This window comes from Salvelinus namaycush, chromosome 41 (genome assembly GCF_016432855.1).
Source record: "Salvelinus namaycush isolate Seneca chromosome 41, SaNama_1.0, whole genome shotgun sequence".
Classification (NCBI taxonomy): domain Eukaryota; kingdom Metazoa; phylum Chordata; class Actinopteri; order Salmoniformes; family Salmonidae; genus Salvelinus; species Salvelinus namaycush.
This window is the reverse complement of record NC_052347.1, coordinates 9,927,310-9,951,544: the sequence shown is the minus strand read 5'-3', so window position 1 is coordinate 9,951,544 and position 24,235 is coordinate 9,927,310. Positions and strand designations below refer to the sequence as shown.

General features: G+C 46.4%; 1 protein-coding gene across 1 annotated transcript in view; it reads left to right on the top strand.

Moving 5' to 3' along the window:
• LOC120033992 (noelin-2-like) overlaps window positions 1-21,996 on the top strand; it is a 40,066-nt gene extending 18,070 nt beyond the window's left edge. Inside the window, exons 2-6 of the mRNA XM_038980392.1 lie at window positions 330-479; window positions 17,505-17,660; window positions 19,139-19,358; window positions 20,298-20,404; window positions 21,940-21,996. Coding sequence (XP_038836320.1) covers window positions 330-479; window positions 17,505-17,660; window positions 19,139-19,358; window positions 20,298-20,404; window positions 21,940-21,996 — 690 coding nt within the window. The remainder of the gene's footprint in view (window positions 1-329; window positions 480-17,504; window positions 17,661-19,138; window positions 19,359-20,297; window positions 20,405-21,939) is intronic.
• The last annotated feature ends 2,239 nt before the right edge of the window (window positions 21,997-24,235 follow it).

The window sequence follows — 24,235 nt, the reverse complement described above, 5'->3', positions numbered from 1 at the left end:
ACAGCTCCATTTCCTCTCTGTGTCCAAACTTATTAGATCCTCTCCTCTCACACAGCCCTTTGATCCCTCCTTCCCTCTCTCTACTTTGTAAGCCCCGCTCTCTCTTCCCCCATTATTTAGTTCTCTCTCTACATCCTCTCTTTCTCCTTCTTACCTTTCTTTACGGCATTCTCCCTCCCTACCCCTCCCTCTCTTCCCGACTCCATCTCCTCTTTCTTTGTCGCTTTCATCCGACCCCCTCTCTCTCCCCCTCCCTCTCTCCCCCCCTCTCTCTCCCCCGCTCTCTTTCTATCACTAACTCACCCCTCTCTCTCTGTGTCTCCGTGCAGGCTCTCTATCCTAGCCCAGAGGAGGGCTGGCAGATCTACAGTTCAGCTCAGGATGCAGATGGGAAGTGTATCTGTACAGTAGTGGCCCCGGCCCAGAACATGTGTAACCGAGACCCACGCAGTCGGCAGCTCCGCCAGCTCATGGAGAAGGTAACAGCCGTCAACAACTCACACATTTTGTTACCCACGTCTGGTACAATCAAACACGACGCAGGCATAGAAACGAAGCCACACCCTGGCTCCTTCTGTTGTAAACCAATTAGACTCTTAGAGATGAACAGTCACATTATGACAGTCACTATGACAGTCCCACTATGACAGTCACACTATGACATTCACACTATGACAGTCACACTCACTCTATCCCGCTGAGGTTTGATCAGTCATGCATGCAAACAGTGTGTGTCAGAATACTTTGTTAGTCAAAACGATTGAGAAAAAAAGGTACCCATGAAGATTGGATTCATTGAGCCTTCGCCTTGTATCGTGGTTCCAACTGGAGTCAAGAAAAAGCAGTGAGGAAAAAGAATATGAACCAGATCAGTAAATGGAGCAGCCAGCCTACTGCTGCACTTCAACTGTTCACACACAATGTCTGTTTAAATAAACAGTCAAACACACCAGCTCTCGACACTCATACACTCTCTAGACCATCTCTCTACACTCATACACTCTCTACAGCATCTCTCTACACTCATACACTCTCTAGACCATCTCTCTACACTCATACACTCTCTAGACCAGCTCTCTACACTCATACACTCTCTAGACCAGCTCTCTACACTCATACACTCTCTACACCATCTCTCTACACTCATACACTCTCTAGACCATCTCTCTACACTCATACACTCTCTAGACCAGCTCTCTACACTCATACACTCTCTAGACCAGCTCTCTACACTCATACACTCTCTACACCATCTCTCTACACTCATACACTCTCTAGACCAGCTCTCTACACTCATACACTCTCTAGACCAGCTCTCTACACTCATACACTCTCTAGACCAGCTCTCTACACTCATACACTCTCTAGACCAGCTCTCTACACTCATACACTCTCTACACCATCTCTCTACACTCATACACTCTCTAGACCATCTCTCTACACTCATACACTCTCTACAGCATCTCTCTACACTCATACACTCTCTAGACCATCTCTCTACACTCATACACTCTCTAGACCAGCTCTCTACACTCATACACTCTCTAGACCATCTCTCTACACTCATACACTCTCTAGACCAGCTCTCTACACTCATACACTCTCTAGACCAGCTCTCTACACTCATACACTCTCTACACCATCTCTCTACACTCATACACTCTCTAGACCAGCTCTCTACACTCATACACTCTCTAGACCAGCTCTCTACACTCATACACTCTCTAGACCAGCTCTCTACACTCATACACTCTCTAGACCAGCTCTCTACACTCATACACTCTCTACACCATCTCTCTACACTCATACACTCTCTACACCATCTCTCTACACCCATACACTCTCTACATCATCTCTCGACACTCATACACTCTCTAGACCAGCTCTCTACACTCATACACTCTCTAGACCATCTCTCTACACTCATACACTCTCTAGACCAGCTCTCTACACTCATACACTCTCTAGACCAGCTCTCTACACTCATACACTCTCTAGACCAGCTCTCTACACTCATACACTCTCTAGACCAGCTCTCTACACTCATACACTCTCTACACCATCTCTCTACACTCATACACTCTCTAGACCAGCTCTCTACACTCATACACTCTCTACACCATCTCTCTACACTAATACACTCTCTACACCATCTCTCTACACTCATACACTCTCTACATCATCTCTCGACACTCATACACTCTCTAGACCAGCTCTCTACACTCATACACTCTCTACACCATCTCTCTACACTCATACACTCTCTAGACCATCTCTACACTCATACACTCTCTAGACCAGCTCTCTACACTCATACACTCTCTACACCATCTCTCTACACTCATACACTCTCTACATCATCTCTCCACACTCATACACTCTCTACATCATCTCTCTACACTCATACACTCTCTACATCATCTCTCTACACTCATACACTCTCTACATCATCTCTCCACACTCATACACTCTCTACATCATCTCTCTACACTCATACACTCTCTACATCATCTCTCTACACTCATACACTCTCTACACCCTCTCTCTACACTCATACACTCTCTACACCAGCTCTCTACAGCCATACACTCTCTACACCAGCTCTCTACACTCATACACTCTCTACACCCTCTCTCTACACTCATACACTCTCCACACCATCTCTCTACACTCATACACTCTCTACACCCTCTCTCTACACTCATACACTCTCTACACCATCTCTCTACACTCATACACTCTCTACACCCTCTCTCTACACTGATACACTCTCTACACCCTCTCTCAACACTCATACACTCTCTACACCCTCTCTCTACACTCATACACTCTCTACACCATCTCTCTACACTCATACACTCTCTACAGCATCTCTAAACACTCATACACTCTCTACACCCTCTCTCTACACTCATACACTCTCTACATCATCTCTCTACACTCATACACTCTCCACACCATCTCTCTACACTCATACACTCTCTACACCCTCTCTCTACACTCATACACTCTCTACACCCTCTCTCTACACTCATACACTCTCTACACCCTCTCTCCACACTCATACACTCTCTACACCATCTCTCTACACTCATACACTCTCCACACCATCTCTCTACACTCATACACTCTCTACACCCTCTCTCTACACTCATACACTCTCTACACCAGCTCTCTACAGTCATACACTCTCTACACCAGCTCTCTACAGTCATACACTCTCTACACCAGCTCTCTACACTCATACACTCTCCACACCATCTCCCTACACTCATACACTCTCTACACACTCTCTCTACACTCATACACTCTCTACACCATCTCTCTACACTCATACACTCTCTACACCATCTCTCTACACTCATACACTCTCTACACCATCTCTCTACACTCATACACTCTCTACACCATCTCTCTACACTCATACACTCTCTACACCCTCTCTCTACACTCATACACTCTCTACACCCTCTCTCAACACTCATACACTCTCTACACCCTCTCTCTACACTCATACACTCTCTAGACCAGCTCTCTACACTCATACACTCTCTAGACCATCTCTCTACACTCATACACTCTCTAGACCAGCTCTCTACACTCATACACTCTCTAGACCAGCTCTCTACACTCATACACTCTCTAGACCAGCTCTCTACACTCATACACTCTCTAGACCAGCTCTCTACACTCATACACTCTCTACACCATCTCTCTACACTCATACACTCTCTAGACCAGCTCTCTACACTCATACACTCTCTACACCATCTCTCTACACTCATACACTCTCTACACCATCTCTCTACACTCATACACTCTCTACATCATCTCTCGACACTCATACACTCTCTAGACCAGCTCTCTACACTCATACACTCTCTACACCATCTCTCTACACTCATACACTCTCTAGACCATCTCTACACTCATACACTCTCTAGACCAGCTCTCTACACTCATACACTCTCTACACCATCTCTCTACACTCATACACTCTCTACATCATCTCTCCACACTCATACACTCTCTACATCATCTCTCTACACTCATACACTCTCTACATCATCTCTCTACACTCATACACTCTCTACATCATCTCTCCACACTCATACACTCTCTACATCATCTCTCTACACTCATACACTCTCTACATCATCTCTCTACACTCATACACTCTCTACATCATCTCTCTACACTCATACACTCTCCACACCATCTCTCTACACTCATACACTCTCTACATCATCTCTCCACACTCATACACTCTCTACACCATCTCTCTACACTCATACACTCTCTACACCAGCTCTCTACACTCATACACTCTCTACACCATCTCTCTACACTCATACACTCTCTACACCCTCTCTCCACACTCATACACTCTCTACATCATCTCTCTACACTCATACGCTCTCTACACCAGCTCTCTACACTCATACACTCTCTACACCCTCTCTCTACACTCATACACTCTCTACACCAGCTCTCTACAGTCATACACTCTCTACACCAGCTCTCTACACTCATACACTCTCTACACCCTCTCTCTACACTCATACACTCTCCACACCATCTCTCTACACTCATACACTCTCTACACCCTCTCTCTACACTCATACACTCTCTACACCAGCTCTCTACAGTCATACACTCTCTACACCAGCTCTCTACAGTCATACACTCTCTACACCAGCTCTCTACACTCATACACTCTCTACACCCTCTCTCTACACTCATACACTCTCTACACCATCTCTCTACACTCATACACTCTCTACACCCTCTCTCTACACTGATACACTCTCTACACCCTCTCTCAACACTCATACACTCTCTACACCCTCTCTCTACACTCATACACTCTCTACACCATCTCTCTACACTCATACACTCTCTACAGCATCTCTAAACACTCATACACTCTCTACACCCTCTCTCTACACTCATACACTCTCTACATCATCTCTCTACACTCATACACTCTCCACACCATCTCTCTACACTCATACACTCTCTACACCCTCTCTCTACACTCATACACTCTCTACACCCTCTCTCTACACTCATACACTCTCTACACCCTCTCTCCACACTCATACACTCTCTACACCATCTCTCTACACTCATACACTCTCCACACCATCTCTCTACACTCATACACTCTCTACACCCTCTCTCTACACTCATACACTCTCTACACCAGCTCTCTACAGTCATACACTCTCTACACCAGCTCTCTACAGTCATACACTCTCTACACCAGCTCTCTACACTCATACACTCTCCACACCATCTCCCTACACTCATACACTCTCTACACACTCTCTCTACACTCATACACTCTCTACACCATCTCTCTACACTCATACACTCTCTACACCATATCTCTACACTCATACACTCTCTACACCATCTCTCTACACTCATACACTCTCTACACCATCTCTCTACACTCATACACTCTCTACACCCTCTCTCTACACTGATACACTCTCTACACCCTCTCTCAACACTCATACACTCTCTACACCAGCTCTCTACACTCATACACTCTCTACACCCTCTCTCTACACTCATACACTCTCCTCACCATCTCTGTGTATGAGTGTAGAGAGAGGGTGTAGAGAGTGTATGAGTGTAGAGTGACAGAGAGAGACGGACGGAGAGAGAGAGAGAGAGACGGAGAGAGACGGAGAGAGACGGACGGAGAGAGAGAGAGAGACGGACGGAGAGAGAGAGAGAGACGGACGGAGAGAGAGAGAGACGGACGGAGAGAGAGAGAGACGGACGGAGAGAGAGAGAGACGGACGGAGAGAGAGAGAGACGGACGGAGAGAGAGAGAGAGAGAGAGAGAGAGAGAGAGAGAGGGAGAGAGGGAGAGAGGGAGAGAGACGGACGGAGAGAGAGAGAGAGACGGACGGAGAGAGAGAGAGAGACGGACGGAGAGAGAGAGAGAGACGGACGGAGAGAGAGAGAGAGACGGACGGAGAGAGAGAGAGAGAGAGACGGAGAGAGAGAGAGACGGACGGAGAGAGAGAGAGAGAGTCGGACGGAGAGAGAGAGACGGAGAGAGACGGACGGAGAGAGAGAGAGAGAGACGGACGGAGAGAGAGAGAGAGAGACGGACGGAGAGAGACGGAGAGAGACGGACGGAGAGAGACGGAGAGAGACGGACGGAGAGAGACAGAGAGAGACGGACGGAGAGAGAGAGAGAGAGACGGAGAGAGACGGAGAGAGACGGACGGAGAGAGAGAGAGAGACGGACGGAGAGAGAGAGAGAGACGGACGGAGAGAGAGAGAGACGGACGGAGAGAGAGAGAGACGGACGGAGAGAGAGAGAGACGGACGGAGAGAGAGAGAGAGAGAGAGAGAGAGAGAGAGAGGGAGAGAGGGAGAGAGGGAGAGAGACGGACGGAGAGAGACGGACGGAGAGAGACGGACGGAGAGAGACGGACGGAGAGAGAGAGAGAGAGACGGACGGAGAGAGAGAGAGAGACGGACGGAGAGAGAGAGAGAGAGACGGACGGAGAGAGAGAGAGAGAGAGAGAGACGGACGGAGAGAGAGAGAGACGGACGGAGAGAGAGAGAGAGAGACGGACGGAGAGAGAGAGACGGAGAGAGACGGACGGAGAGACGGAGAGAGACGGACGGAGAGAGAGAGACGGAGAGAGACGGACGGAGAGAGAGAGACGGAGAGAGACGGACGGAGAGAGAGAGACGGAGAGAGAGAGACGGAGAGAGACGGACGGAGAGAGAGAGACGGAGAGAGACGGACGGAGAGACGGAGAGAGACGGACGGAGAGAGAGAGACGGAGAGAGACGGACGGAGAGACGGACGGAGAGAGAGAGAGACGGAGAGAGACGGACGGAGAGACGGAGAGAGACGGACGGAGAGAGAGAGACGGAGAGAGACGGACGGAGAGACGGACGGAGAGAGAGAGAGACGGAGAGAGACGGACGGAGAGACGGAGAGAGACGGACGGAGAGAGAGAGACGGAGAGAGACGGACGGAGAGACGGAGAGAGACGGACGGAGAGAGACGGAGAGAGACGGACGGAGAGAGAGAGAGAGACGGACGGAGAGAGACGGACGGAGAGAGAGAGAGAGAGACGGACGGAGAGAGAGAGAGAGAGACGGACGGAGAGAGAGAGAGAGACGGAGAGAGAGAGAGAGAGACGGACGGAGAGAGAGAGACGGAGAGAGACGGACGGAGAGAGACGGAGAGAGACGGACGGAGAGAGAGAGACGGAGAGAGACGGACGGAGAGACGGAGAGAGACGGACGGAGAGAGAGAGACGTAGAGAGACGGACGGAGAGAGACGGAGAGAGACGGACGGAGAGAGACGGAGAGAGACGGACGGAGAGAGAGAGAGACGGACGGAGAGAGAGAGAGAGACGGAGAGAGAGAGAGAGAGAGAGACGGACGGAGAGAGAGAGAGAGACGGAGAGAGAGAGAGAGAGACGGAGAGAGAGAGAGACGGACGGAGAGAGAGAGAGACGGACGGAGAGAGAGAGAGAGAGACGGAGAGAGACGGAGAGAGACGGACGGAGAGAGAGAGAGAGAGACGGAGAGAGACGGAGAGAGACGGACGGAGAGAGAGAGAGACGGACGGAGAGAGAGAGAGAGAGACGGACGGAGAGAGAGAGAGACGGACGGAGAGAGAGAGAGAGAGACGGAGAGAGAGAGAGACGGACGGAGAGAGAGAGAGACGGACGGAGAGAGAGAGAGAGAGACGGAGAGAGACGGAGAGAGACGGACGGAAAGAGAGAGACGGAGAGAGACGGACGGAGAGACGGAGAGAGACGGACGGAGAGAGAGAGACGGAGAGAGACGGACGGAGAGACGGAGAGAGACGGACGGAGAGAGAGAGACGGAGAGAGACGGACGGAGAGACGGAGAGAGAGAGACGGAGAGAGACGGACGGAGAGAGAGAGAGAGAGACGGAGAGAGACGGAGAGAGACGGACGGAGAGAGAGAGACGGAGAGAGACGGACGGAGAGAGAGAGAGAGACGGAGAGAGACGGACGGAGAGAGAGAGAGACGGAGAGAGAGAGACGGACGGAGAGAGAGAGAGACGGAGAGAGAGAGACGGACGGAGAGAGAGAGAGAGAGACGGAGAGAGAGAGACGGACGGAGAGAGAGAGACGGAGAGAGAGAGACGGACGGAGAGAGAGAGAGAGAGACGGAGAGAGACGGACGGAGAGAGAGAGAGAGAGACGGAGAGAGACGGACGGAGAGAGAGAGAGAGAGACGGAGAGAGAGAGAGAGAGAGAGAGAGAGAGAGACGGAGAGAGAGAGAGAGAGAGAGAGAGAGAGAGAGAGAGACGGAGAGAGACGGAGAGAGACGGAGAGAGACGGAGAGAGACGGAGAGAGGGACAGGTGGTTGTTGACTCTGCTGTTCTGCAGTTGCATCGATCGACAAATAGATGCTGAGAGCGCGTCAGTCAGTCAGTCAGTCAGTCAGTCAGTGTGTAGGAGGAGAAATGTGTCAGGGGAATAACAGCTCTCCTCCATATCCAACCCCATCCCTCCGTCTCTCCACCTCCTTCCCTCCTCCCTCAAAGAGACAGAGGTTTCAGTGGTTGTATTGTGGCTAATAATTTGGCTTGCTGAGACTTCTCATAGACACATCTCCAGCTCTACATACTAGACCACTGTAGCCTGGAGCCTGGCAGGAGGCAGTATTGAGTAAGGTCTGGTGAGGGAAGTCCATTGGTGGGAAAAAGATAGAGGGAGAGGCGGAGGGAGGGAGAGAGCGAGAGAGAGAGATAGGAAGGTCGACATTGATAGGGTGCTGAGAGGAGAGGTGAGGTAAATTGAGATGCTGAATGGGCTGTGGAAGCCTCAGTGGATCAATGAGACACCTGAATTCTCTGATCTCATTCACACTGATAGCAATCTTTTCCCCTTCCTCTCACGCTGTGTGTCTCCTCCACTCAGGTTTTTGACTGACACACACACACACACACACACTTTTTTGACGAATGCACAAACGTGTGTATGGGCATGGTGTGTGTGCACTTGTAAGACAGTAGCTGTGAAGGACTACCGCTCCTATCTAATAAAGGCCAGACTAATGAGGACACCTGGGGTCAGTGGTTCTGTCTCTGAGCCGCCCGCCCAGCATACCATAGAGCCTAGCAGAGGAGGAGGATGTGGGCTGAATGGAGCCACTCTGTCATCCAATATCACATCCTCTTTTAAAACGCGCTAGACCTGATCCTCACCTCAGACGGCCAAGGATATGCTAACAATGTACCGTACAAAGTTCAATTCTATCCAGAGATTGTAAAATACCACAATAAAATGCCACAATATCTAGCATCATTTGTAAAGTTGTACAAATTCCATACCCATGGTCATGGTTAGGGCTGTTGCGGTGACCATATTTCCGCCACACCGGCAGTCATGAGTCATGACCACAGTAAAAATCCTTGTGACAGAACAGTTGAAAAATGTATCGCAAATAGAAATCAAAACTGGATAGTCTTTAGAGATAGATGGGAGGGGTTGAGGGTAGCTGAAGGATGGGACTGGATAGTCTTTAGAGATAGATGGGAGGGGTTGAGGGTAGCTGAAGGACGGGACTGGATAGTCTTTAGAGATAGATGGGAGGGGTTGAGGGTAGCTGAAGGACGGGACTGGATAGTCTTTAGAGATAGATGGGAGGGGTTGAGGGTAGCTGAAGGATGGGACTGGATAGTCTTTAGAGATAGATGGGAGGGGTTGAGGGTAGCTGAAGGACGGGACTGGATAGTCTTTAGAGATAGATGGGAGGGGTTGAGGGTAGCTGAAGGATGGGACTGGATAGTCTTTAGAGATAGATGGGAGGGGTTGAGGGTAGCTGAAGGACGGAACTGGATAGTCTTTAGAGATAGATGGGAGGGGTTGAGGGTAGCTGAAGGATGGGACTGGATAGTCTTTAGAGATAGATGGGAGGGGTTGAGGGTAGCTGAAGGACGGGACTGGATAGTCTTTAGAGATAGATGGGAGGGGTTGAGGGTAGCTGAAGGATGGGACTGGATAGTCTTTAGAGATAGATGGGAGGGGTTGAGGGTAGCTGAAGGACGGGACTGGATAGTCTTTAGAGATAGATGGGAGGGGTTGAGGGTAGCTGAAGGATGGGACTGGATAGTCTTTAGAGATAGATGGGAGGGGTTGAGGGTAGCTGAAGGACGGGACTGGATAGTCTTTAGAGATAGATGGGAGGGGTTGAGGGTAGCTGAAGGATGGGACTGGATAGTCTTTAGAGATAGATGGGAGGGGTTGAGGGTAGCTGAAGGATGGGACTGGATAGTCTTTAGAGATAGATGGGAGGGGTTGAGGGTAGCTGAAGGATGGGAGTAAAAACAAACAAAAGTAACTATTGTAAAATATACTGTGTCCATAAAATGTATATAGTATGTACAGTACCATTCAAAAGTTTGGACACACGTACTCATTCCAGGGTTTTTCTATATTTTTACTATTTTCTACATTGTAGAATAAGACATCAAAACTATGAAATAACACATTTGTAATCATGTAGTAACCAAAAATAGTGTTAAATCAAAATATATTTTTGATATACAGTACATATTCTTTGCCTTGATGACTCCCTTTGCCTTGATGACAGCTTTGTACACTTTTGGCATTCTCTCTACCAGCCTCATGAGGTAGTCACCTGGAATGTCTTGTTAATTGAAATACAATAATAATAATAATAATTCCATGTGACTTTTGAGTAACCTCCTCTTATGCACGCTGGACATGCCTTGGTCGTACCCAACTCACTAACTTGATCATCAGGTCCTAATGGCCTGGTACTCAGGACTCTGTTGTCCCTCTAGCCACTAACATCAATGCAAATGCAGTCAACAATCACATCCAACACTTATGATCAAAACAGTCTCATGCTTTTAAATCTCACCTCACTGTGATGATCAATTTGAAGAAAGAAGTTCAACAGCAGGTTGAAACTGAGTGGACAACATGCTAATTGTGGATGTTGTTTCAAAGCCTAACATATCAAAATGGACTTTCTAAGGTGTTGATTCATTCAAAACGCCCATACTATTAGAGCTTGTGAATACCTTGTGAATACCATAAAATATGAGCCCAAGCCCGGAAAAAAACGGAATTAAATTAACAATTGTGCCGTTATACAATACATAGCCTATACTCCAAAATTCTCCAAATTCTAGTAATCGTCTTTGAGTTTGGACTGTAGTATTATGCATACTGGATGGTCTGGTTACCTTATACTACGCCAAAATGTCTATCCATTCATCTGGGAGAGAAGCTAGGCGATGCTATTGGTTAATTGATTGTGCAGGGTGGCTTCCAGAGTTAGCCTACAATTATAGTGAATTTGTATTTGATTTGGAATAGCCTAGTAATAGAGCCTTTTTTATATGTTCATAATGAATAGGCTGACACATTACCTTTAACTAGAGAATATCTCACCATGGTGCATTTCCATCTCCTCCTCTCGGTCCTTCATTCCTTCTATATGCAATCCTGTGTGAAAGCAGAGTTTTGATGGTTGCCACTAAAAAGAGGAGGATGAAAATATGATCACTAGATGAGAGAACAGCGCGTGCAGCCTGAGGCAAAGAACAAAGCTTAAGTTGTTTTTGCAACTTTCTCAAATCATCAATAGCCTGTAGTGGCATCATGCAGCCCATATTTCTTTTGATTTAAGACATTCTAAGGTTTGTATCATTCACAGCTAAAGTTGCCAATAAATCTAGCATATAAATCTACTGTAGCAAATTATCATTTTTACACTCAAGATAGCCACTTCATATGCCCACTGGATGGTAAAAATATCCTTTCTATTGTATTCAGCTAAGTTCAATTATATTCTTCATACTATAAAATCATATAATATAAAATAATGACATGGGACTTACAGTTGAAGTCGGAATTTTACATACACTTAGGTTGGAGTCATTAAAACTCGTTTTTCAACCACTCCACAAATGTCTTGTTAACGAACTATAGTTTTGGCAAGTCGGTTAGGACATCTACTTTGTGCATGACACAAGTCATTTTTCCAACAATTGTTTACAGACAGATTACTTCACTTATAATTCACTGTATCACAATTCCAGTGGGTCAAAAGTTTACATTCACTAAGTTGACTGTGCCTTTAAACAGCTTGGAAAATTCCAGAAAATTATGTCATGGCTTTAGAAGCTTCTGATAGGCTAATTGACATCATTTGAGTCAATTGGAGGTGTACCTGTGGATGTATTTAAAGGCCTACCTTCAAACTCTGTGCCTCTTTGCTTGACATCAAAGGAAAATCAAAAGAAATCAGCCAAGACCTCAGAAAAACATTGTAGACCTCCACAAGTCTGGTTCATCCTTGGGAGCAATTTCCAAACGCCTGAAGGTACCACGTTCATCTGTACAAACAATAGTACGCAAGTATAAACACCATGGGACCACACAGCCGTCATACTGCTCAGGAAGGAGACGCATTCTGTCTCCTAGAGATTAACATACTTTGGTGCGAAAAGTGCAAATCATTCCCAGAACAACAGCAAAGGCCCTTGTGAAGATGCTGGAGGAAACACGTACAAAAGTATCTATATCCACAGTAAAACGAGTCCTATATTGACATAACCTGAAAGGCTGCACAGCAAGGAAGAAACCACTGCTCCAAAACCACCATAAGAAAGCCAGTCTACGGTTTGCAACTGCATATGGGAACAAAGATCGTACTTTTTGGAGAAATGTCCTCTGGTCTGATGAAACAAAAATAGAAGTGTTTGGCTATAATGACCATCGTTATGTTTGGAGGAAAAAAGGGGAGGCTTGCAAGCTGAAGAATACCATTCCAATTGTGAAGCATGGGGGTGGCAGCATCATGTTGTGGGGGTGCTTTGCTGCAGGAGGGACTGGTGCACTTCACAAAATAGATGGCATCATGACGAAGGAACATTATGTGAATATATTGAAGCAACATCTCAAGACATCAGTCAGGAAGTTAAAGCTTGGTCGCAAATGAGTCTTCCAAATGGACAATGACCCCAAGCATACTTCCAAAGTTGTGGCAAAATGGCTTAAGGACAACAAAGTCAAGGTATTGGAGTGGCCATCACAAAGCCCTGACCTCAATCCTATAGAAAATGTGTGGGCAGAACTGAAAAGCGTGTGCGAGCAAGGAGGCCTACAATCCTGACTCAGTTACACCAGCTCTGTCAGGAGAAATGGGCCAAAATTCACCCAACTTATTGTGGGAAGCTTGTGGAAGGCTACACCGAAATGTTTGACCCAAGTTAAACAATTTAAAGGCAATGCTAACAAATACTAATTGAGTGTATGTAAACTTCTGACCCACTGGGAATGTGATGAAAGAAATAAAAGCTGAAATATATCATTCTCTCTACTATTATTCTGACATTTCACAATCTTAAAATAAAGTGGAGATCCTAACTGACTAGGATCTAATTGTGAAAAACTGAGTTTAAATGTGTTTGGCTAAGGTGTAAACTTCCGACTTCAACTGTATAAGCATATCTTGTCTGCTAAATGAACTAGCCTACAGTCTATGTCATGGCTACAGTCTATGTCATGGACGCACAGCAAGATAACATACAGTAGGCCAACTCATTTTCAGTTCTTCTGAAATACATTTTCTTCATATCATAGTGTTTCTTTAGCCCTGCCTAAAATAATAATGGATTTATTGTGATGGTGTAGATTAATTGTATTTATTAGACTTTTATGTTCCAAAGGCGCGCATCAGCGGCTTGTATGCAGCTTGTATGCGTGGAGGCCTGGAGATGCTAAACACGTTTATGTTAATTAACTGTCAATTATTGCGAGCCCTAGGCCCAGCCTGAGTCTCGGTGTCCGCAGGTGACTGACTGACTGACTGACTGACTGACTGACTGACTGACTGACTGACTGACTGACTGACTGACAGACAGACAGACAGACAGACAGACAGACAGACAGACAGACAGACAGACAGACAGACAGACAGACAGACAGACAGACAGACAGACAGACAGACAGACAGACAGACAGACAGACTAACATTTAAACAGACAGACATTTAAACAGACTAACATTTAAACAGACTAACATTTAAACAGACAGACATTTAAACAGACTAACATTTAAACAGACTAACATTTAAACAGACAGACAGACAGACTAACATTTAAACAGATTAACATTTAAACAGACAGACAGACAGACAGACTAACATTTAAACAGACAGACATTTAAACAGACAGACATTTAAACAGACTAACATTTAAACAGACAGACATTTAAACAGACAGACGGACTAACATTTAAACAGACTAACATTTAAACAGACAGACATTTAAACAGACTAACATTTAAACAGACAGACAGACAGACTAACATTTAAACAGATTAACATTTAAACAGACAGACAGACAGACAGACTAACATTTAAACAGACAGACATTTAAACAGACAGACATTTAAACAGACTAACATTTAAACAGACAGACATTTAAACAGACAGACGGACTAACATTTAAACAGACTAACATTTTAACAGACTAACATTTAAACAGACTAACATTTAAACAGACTAACATTTTAACAGACTAACATTTTAACAGACAGACATTTAAACAGACAGACATTTAAACAGACTAACATTTTAACAGACTAAGATTTAACAGACAGACATTGAAACAGACAGACATTTAAACAGACAGACATTTAAACGGTATTTATCACCTCCCTCGGTGTGATAAGGAAGAGATATGGAGCAGCATGACTCATTGTGCTGGACCGCCAGACAGCAGAAGCAGATTGGACTAGAACATGTATCTAAACCAGCCAGGAGAAGGAATACGGAACTAGCTAGCAGTCTGTGGTTAGCGTTAGCTAATGTTAGTGTTACCTCAAAGCCTCTCTGGGGATGGAGCTACCTGTCTGTCACACCTGCCAGGACACAGTGTGTCTACACACAGTCACACACAACCGGAGGCTTCATAATACACACTACATGACCAAAAGTATGTGAACACCTGCTCATTGAATATCTCATTCCAAAATCATGGGCATTAATATGGATTTGGTCTCCCCTTTGCTGCTACAACAGCCTCCACTATTCTGGGAAGGCTTTCAATGGATGTTGGACATTGTTGCAGGGACTTGCTTCCATTCAACCACAAGAGCATTAGTGAGGTCGGGCACTGATGTTGGGCGATTAGGCCTGGCTCGCAGTCGGTATTCCATTTCATCCCAAAGGTGTTCGAGGGGTTTGAGGTCAGGGCTCTGTGCAGTGCAGTCAAGTTCTTCCACACCGATCTCGACAAACCATTTCTTTATGGACCTCGCTTTATGCACGGGGGAATTGTCATGCTGAAACAGGAAAGGGTCTTCCCCAAACTGTTACCACAAAGTTGGAAGCATAAAATCGTCTAGATTCTAGAATGTCATTTTATGTTCTAGCATTAAGATTTCCCTTCACTGGAACTAAGGGGCCTAGCTACCATGAAATGCTACCATGAAAAAAAGCTCCAGATCACTATTCCTCCTCCACCAAACTTTACAGTTGGCGGTATGCATTGGGGCAGGTAGCATTCGCCTGGCATCCGCCAAACCCAGATTTGTCCGTCGGACTACCAGATGGTGAAGCATCACTCCAGAGAACAGGTGATCTTAGGCTTGTGTGCAGCTGCTCGGCCATGGAAACCCATTTCATGAAGCCCCCTGACGAACAGTTCTTGTGCTGATGTTGCTCCCAAAGGCAGTTTGGAACTCGGTAGTGAGTGTTGCAACCAAGGACAGGCGATTTTATGCTCCTAGACGTTTCCACTTCACAATAACAGCACTTTTATTTATCTGTTATTTTAACAGGTAAGTTGACTGAGAACACATTCTCATTTACAGCAACGGCCTGGGGAATAGTTACAGGGGAGAGGAGGGGGGTGAATGGGACAATTATAAACTGGGGATTATTAGGTGACCATGATGGTTTGAGGACCAGATTGGGAATTTAGCCAGGACACCAGGGTTAACACCCCTACTCTTACGATAAGTGCCATGGGATCTTTAATGACCTCAGAGAGTCAGAACACCCATTTAACATCCCATCCGAAAGACAGCACCCTACACAGGGCAGTGTCCCCAATCACCTCCGTGGGGGATTGGGATATGTTTTAGACCAGAGGAAAGAGTGCCTCCTGCTGGCCCTCCAACACCACTTCCAGCAGCATCTGGTCTCCCATCCAGGGACTGACCAGGACCAATCCTGCTTAGCTTCAGAAGCAAGCCAGCAGTGGTATGCAGGGTGGTATGCTGCTGGCCCACGTGCTGGCCCACGTACAGTTGAATGGGTCTAGCAGGACAGAAATTTGACGAACTGGCTTGTTGGAAAGATGGCATTCTATGACGGTGCCATGTTGAAAGTCACTGAGCTCTTCAGTAAGGCAATTCCACTGCCAATGTTTGTCTATGGAGATTGCATGGCTCTGTGCTCAGGTGTGGCTGAAATAACCAAATCCACTAATCATACTTTTGTATATATAGTGTAATTCATGTACAGTACATACTTTAATACACAAATTGAATGAACTACACACTCCATAATAATTAATGTACATACATTAATACACAAATTAATATTTCATTCTGTTAATTAGTTACATAAGGTTTGGCCAGTTGAACCCTGGCCACTATGTGTGTGGGAGAGTGGGTGTAGTGTGTGGGTGGAATAGATCAGTAGCAGAGTGTATAGTGAGTGGGTGGTTCCAGTGGGAGGATGTCCCAGTGGGTGGGCTGGACAGCTGGTGGTGAGAGGAGGAAGACAACGCTAACTTCTGGTAAGAGGAAGTGAAGGCAAAGTGCTGTTGGGAGTACGGCACAGCACACTCTTTTTAATAAAACGGAAAACACAGGCCACTGAATAAACATGTCATTTTGTATGTGTCTGACTGCGTGTCTGTCTGTGAGTCTGTGTGTCTGACTCTAGCCCCGTTTATACATGGTGCCAACTTGGGTCCGTCCTGATCTTGTCCACATACTGATTGTGCCCACATGTCCAGAAATGTGTCTACATATGATATTATAATGTGTCTGTTATCCGTCTGCATTGTCACAAGAGTTCCTGGTCCCTTCATTTACGCAAATGATTCCACAGCTATTCCTTCAAAATAACATTTATTTATTGTAAGACACATATTGATGTAGTCAGTCAATGGTGCCACCTCTCAATGATTTTAGAGGGAGGAATAATGATGATTTAAATGGTTTCTTTGTACAGATCGGTCTACGCTAGTAAGATATCCAGACACAATGTGCGTCTGACTACCTCTGGAGTTGGGCAGGATGATCTGTGTCTTTTGAGTGTCTACACCTGTCAAAACATGTGGGCACAATCGGGAATGTGGACAAGATCAGGACAAGGGACTCAAGTTAGAACCAGGTATAAATGGGGCTTCTGTATCTATCTGTCTGTCTGTCTGTCTGTCTGTCTGTGCGTCTAACAGCATGTGTGTGTTTGACTGACAGGTCCAGAACATCACCCAGTCCATGGAGTTGCTGGACCTGCGGACCAACAGGGACCTTCAGTATGTGAGGAACACAGAGAGCCTGATGAAGGCTGTAGACGTCAAGCTGAAGACTGCCTCAGACAACCCCCGAAGCCTCAACCCCAAGAGCTTACTGGTAACGCGTGCATGTGTCCATTCATCTGTACTGAAAATCAATCACACAGGTTTCTACGTGAAACATATTTCTAAACTATGTATGTGAACTTTCTGATAAGAACTTTCTATAGGAACATCCTGGACTCTAGCACAGGCTTTATAACATATACTTACTACAGCCTCCTCTACATCACAACACATAAAGACACACTAACACTCAAATAGCTTATCTTCATCTGCTATTTCAGTGTAATTGAGTCATGTACAGGAGGCAATTTGAGCACCATCAAATACACCTGCATTATTAAAACCCCACGACCAAGCGCAAGCGTCGCTCTCTCTCTCTCTCTCTCTCTCTGCCTGTTCTCAGTTAACAGCCATATATATTCACATTTATCTAATCCTTATCTTCCTACAAGCGGAATCTCAGGCTCCATTATCAGACTGCGTTTCTGTCTTGCTGTCAGCAGGCCTTTTCACAAGTTTCTTACACTCTGCGGATATTAGATGAACCATAAAATGGTTTGATTAAAAGATGCTTTGATAAATGCCTCATGCATAAAGCCTGATTTACTGCTGGGACTCTGCACGGCAACAGGGATGAGCCTGGGGAATGGCCTTACGGTGTTTCTCTCTCAACACGTTTTATTATTAAAGTTACTGCAATGTTTACGAACCCCCCCCCCATTCATCAACACATCTTAATATCACTAGCATATGCCAAGTCATGCAAATTCCAATAGCTTTCCAAATGTGAATAAAAACTCATTCACAATCCAATGGGTCCAGAAAAAAAATGCATAAGTGTAAAAGTGTAAAAGCTGCATTTGACTTTCTGTGAGACAGCCTGACGAATGTGGGGAGCTCAACGTCGCCGATGGCAGGGCACGGGAGATTAACGAGAGGGAATTTTTGCGGGGCGAACGGGGGAAAATGAGATTTATAATGTGGCGCTGTGGGGCTGAGAGCTGATCCATCACCAGATTTACGATAAACCTTAACAAGGAGAAAACAGCCCCCCCTGTGGTGGACTAGTTTTATTGATGTGCCTGCTGCTCCTAACAGCCTCACAGCACAGGACTGCATTGACGCACCATAGCACGCTACCTCAGGCTACCTTTCCTCTCCTGCTGCCCCTTCATCAATACACCACTGGCCTATGAGAAATCAGCCCCACCACCTCCCTGACAGCAGATCAGTCATAGATGTGGAGCTGAGGATAGGATAGATGGCCTAGGTCCCCGGATGAGGAAGAATGCATTGGAGAATGAAACAATAAAGTCCAGGATCAACAGTGTGCATGAAAACACATTTGGGGATTCGTCATGAGAACGGTAACTAGTTCTGACATTGGAATGCAGTCAGTACCAGCACACACACATCTGCCCTTCTGTTTGCTATGTGTGTGGCTCCTCTCTCTCACTCCTCTTCCTACTGTTTTCTAATCTAATTTTCCTCTTTGTCACCCCTCTCTCCCTCTCTCCATCAAACCCGCAGGAGTTGAAGAACAAGGTGACCCAGCTGCTCCCCCTGCTGCCGGTGTTGGAGCAGTACAAGACGGATGCCCGTCAAATCAGCCGGGTGAGGGAGGAGGTGAGGAACCTGTCGCTGGTGCTCATGGCCATCCAGGAGGAGATGGGAGCCTACGACTACGAGGAGCTGAGACACAGGGTCCTGCTGCTGGAGACCAGGCTCCACTCCTGCATGCAGAAACTGGGTGAGGAGAGCGGAGGGGGGGGGGGGGTGTATCTGTGGAGACCCATAAATATCCATAAAGGTGAAGATCCAGGATGACAGTATACTGATAGAAAAATGCTGACATCCTAACAGCATTGAATGTCTTCTGGTGTGTCATGGACTACTCTACTACGACTGGTTAGAGGTAGTCTTCGTGTACATAATACTGTGAGGGCTATTCCCATTGACTAGGCAATGTAAGAAAAACCTAATACAGATCATTTGGAATATGATCGTACTAAACGTATTTTTTCACAACCTGAGATGCTGTTGGATTTAGAATAAAGGACGTACTGTTTTTCTCAATGAATAGTCAAGCAGTGCTCTCTGAAAACACTTGTAAAAACCAGAGTTCATAGGATGCCACCTTTCCACCAGAGTACTATCACTAAGAGCAATGTGAAATGTAGCTACAGTAGCTGAGACGCAGGCTATTAATGGTCAACATTCTAGTGATGTTCAGGTTCAGTGTTAAGCTGGATAAATGATCCAGTAATGGCCTAGAGATGCCCAGATAAATGATCCAGTAATGGCCTAGAGATGCCCGGATAAATGATCCAGTAATGGCCTAGAGATGCCCAGATAAATGATCCAGTAATGGCCTAGAGATGCCCAGATAAATGATCCAGTAATGGCCTAGAGATGCCCAGATAAATGATCCAGTAATGGCCTAGAGATGCCCAGATAAATGATCATTCTCATGTAATATGTGGAGCTAAACTGATGATTTTACAAAATCCTGTATATATAAACTGATGATTTAACAGAAAAAGGGATTGCAGCTGAAATGTTGCCTTTAGCTGTTTAATATTTCACGATATTCTGTGTGTGTGTGTGTGTGTGTGTGTGTGTGTGTGTGTGTGTGTGTGTGTGTGTGTGTGTGTGTGTGTGTGTGTGTGTGTGTGTGTGTGTATCGCAGGCTGTGGGAAATTGACCGGCGTCAGTAACCCCATCACCATCCGTGCGTCAGGGTCAAGATTCGGCTCCTGGATGACTGACACCATGATCCCTAGTTCAGACAACCGGGTAAGTTTTCCACATGAACGCATGCACGAACCCACACGTTGGTTTTACTACCCTTGTGGGGACCAAAACATTGATTCCCATTCAAAATCCTATTTACTCTAACCTCTAAACCTAACCCCAACCCTTAACCTAACCTTAACCCTTACCTTAACCTCTAACCCAAACCCTAAAACTAAACCTCACCCTAACCCTAATTATAACCCTAATTGTAACCCTAAACCTAATCCTTAAGCCTAAATAAGCCCTTTTCCTTGTGGGGACCGGCAAAATGTCCCCACTCAGAATTGTCCTTGTTTTACTATCCTTGTGAGGATAGTAAAAACCAAACCACACACACTGACCCCTGACCCCCAAAACAGAGTGTATCACATGGCTTAGACTACAGCTCCACAGGACCCTCACAGGGGGGTTGTATGCTGTAATGCTACTTTGGTGACAGACTATTTTGCCTACAGTCTGTCAGACTCCTGAGAGTCACTGAGAGCTGAGTCACTGATGGATGGCAGCCCTCCCTCCTCCCTCCTCTCCCTCCCTCCCTCCCTCCTGTCCCATCCCGTCACAGCCACAGTGCGCCTGCTGATGAATCATTCTGTCATGGGGGAAGAAATTAACGAGTTGTTTAAGCAGAAGTTTCTCCAATCACCTGGGTAATTACCAGCAGTGTGACTGCCAGCCGAGCAGCAGAGCAGCAGAGACTGAGACAAGGCTGTGAGCCTGGACACAGATGATATAGTAATGGGTTTTCCTAATTGGAGATGACATGTGGTCGCACGTTAACAAGACCCTCTGGTGTAGAGTGGAGAGGAGAGGATAGGAGAGGAGGACAGGGAGAGAGGAGAGGGAGGACAGGGGAAGAGGAGAGGGATGACAGGGAGCGGTAGAAGGGAAGAGGAGAGGGGGTGGTAGAAGGGAAGAGGAGAGGAGAGGTGGTGGTAGAAGGGAAGAGGAGAGGAAGAAAAGGTGGAAGAGGAGGGAGGAGGAAGAGAGGGGAGGGGATGCGTGGAGGGGGAGAGGAATGGAGGATAGAAGAAATTAGGTAAGAGAGAGATGAGGGGAGGAGAGGACAGACGTTTTATTCTGTGGGGGAAAAATGAAGATGGCCTTTCTCATATAAACATTGTCATCATGTCCCAGACTAAATAGATGGAATGTTGTGTTGTAGGTCATCGTCTCCCCCATGCAGACTACTGTGTTTAATGATCACATTGCTCACTGACATCACATTAGAATTCATATCAGTCACTGATCCTATAGCCCATATACATCCAAGGAGTATCACATTAACGCCCATATCCATCACTGTGATCACATTTGGGAGCCAAAATGTCATTGGCTCCTGAGAGTGAAATGTAATTTGCTCCATACTGCCTCTCAAATGCTACATGACAAAAAACCTCTCTCAGGCATGCCTGTCTGCCTGTGCGTGTCCCAACTAGGGCTCAAGCAAAGCGCCTCCATGCTCTAGGGACTCGTTTAACAGTGAAAACGGGAAATAATACTTAATGCTCCATAATCTTCCCTCCTCCATAATTCAGCTGCTTTTCCAGCACCACCCCGGCTCCTGTCCTCCCTCCCTCCGGGGATCAGCCTGAAAACAAGTAGTTAGGACCTAAATCCTTGCCTGATACATTAAGAGCAAAAAGTACATATGTGAGCTGACTGTGGTTTAATTGAATCAATTAACAGTGGAGAGGCCAGGGGATGAATGGAGATTGGGTCACGGAGGAGGCTGATCTGTCAATGTTTTGATCCAGTCAGTAGAGAGAGAAAAGAGGGAAAGAGACGCTAACAGGATTGATTTTCTGTAAGTGTGGACTGGAAAAGGGCAGAGACACACACACACACACACACACACACACACACACACACACACACACACACACACACACACACACACACACACACACACACACACACACACACACACACACACACACACACACAGTCGTGTACAGCTAACATTGTGGGGACACACAATTCAGTCCCATTCAAAATCCTGTTTTCCCTAACCCCTAACCCTAACTGTATTCTTACCCTTCCCTAACCCTAACCTTATTCCTAACCCTAACCTTAACCCAAAAACCTAACCTTAACCCTAACCTTAACCCAAAACCTAACCTTAAGGAGCTGCCAGAGCCGTCAGCCAGCCAGGAGCTGCCAGAGCCGCCCGCCAGTCAGGAGCTGCCAGAGCCGTCAGCCAGCCAGGAGCTGCCAGAGCCGTCAGTCAGCGAGGAGCTGCCAGAGCTGCCTGTCACGCCGGCGATGCCGGAGCTGCCCCTCAGTCCGGAGCTGCCCCTCAGTCCGGAGCTGCCCCTCAGTCCGGAGCTGCCCCTCAGTCCGATGCTGCCCCTCAGTCCGGTGTTGCCCCTCAGTCCGGTGCTGCCCCTCAGTCCGGTGTTGCCCCTCAGTCCGGTGCTGCCCCTCCGTCCAGAAGCGCCCATCAGTCCAGTGGGGTTAATTTGGAGGGTCGCCATTAAGAGGAGGCCACGGAAGCGGGGATTAACTATGGTGGGGTGGGGGCCACGTCCAGAGCCAGAGCCGCCACGTGGACAGATGCCCACCCAGACCCTCCCCTATAGGTTCAGGTTTTGCGGCCGGAGTCCGCACCTTGGGGGGGGGGGGGGGGGGGGGGGGGGAACTGTCACATTCCTGACCTTATTTCCTTTGTTTAGTCTTTGTTTATTGGTCAGGACGTGACTGGGTGGGTATATTCTATGTTTTGTGTTTCATTGGTTTAGGTGTGTCTTATTGGCCTGATATGGTTCTCAATTAGAGGCAGGTGTTTTACGTTGTCTCTGATTGGGAACCATATTTAGGTAGGCTGTTCTCACTGTTTGTTTGTGGGTGATTATTCCTGTTCGTGCGTTCATTGTTTTGCTTATGTTCACATGTTCAGGACTGTAGCGTCGTTGGTTTCGTTCTCTTTATTGTTTTGTTCACATTGAAGAGTATTCAAATAAATATGGATTCATACCACGCTGCGCTTTGGTCCGATCCTTGCTCCTCCTCAGACGAGGAGGATTACGATGTTCGTTACAACCGTACGTCCTTGCCGTCCAAATAAAATATTGAAATATTGATTCTTTATTTGACCGAGACACACCAGACAGAAAGACGCATCAATCTCAGATAAATCATTCGAATGAGCAAAACAGCTCCCCTCTGTCGCGATATGTGTAGACCATGTATCTGATGATGTCTGGACAAAATGAGTATGGCATGACATCATTTTTCTGTCCAGACAGCATCAGATAGTGTCCAAGCGAGAGGGCTCACTCTCGCCAAAATCTTTGCTCAATAAACCCAAGACATTTCTATGGGCATAATATGCAGACCTAAGTTTGTTGCCTGCATTCTCGCCTTTGGGAAAACGACTAGCATTGTTAGTGCGGAGACATGAGCATCTCGTCATTATATACAGATCTCTGGTTTCAGCCACTTGCGAATTAGAAAGGAAAATTGGTGGGTTCATGGTGCACTGTTTGGATGCTGGCTTCCCCTAAAGTAAATTGATGTTTTGCAAACATTATATAATGACTCCTGTCTAAATAAAATAACTCAAATTAATTTACCTTTTCAGATGGGATTTTAAATGGGTGTCCTGACTCTCTGTGGTCACTAAAGATCCCATGGCACTTATTGTAAGAGTAGGTGAGTTAACACCGGTGTCCTGGCTAAATTCCCAATATGGCCCTCATACCATCATGGCCACCTAATCATCCCTAGTTTCCAATTGGCTCATTCATCTCCCCTGTAACTATTCCCCAGGTTGTTGTGTAAATGAAAATGTGTTCTCATTCATTTTACGGGGTAAAATATAATAAAACCATT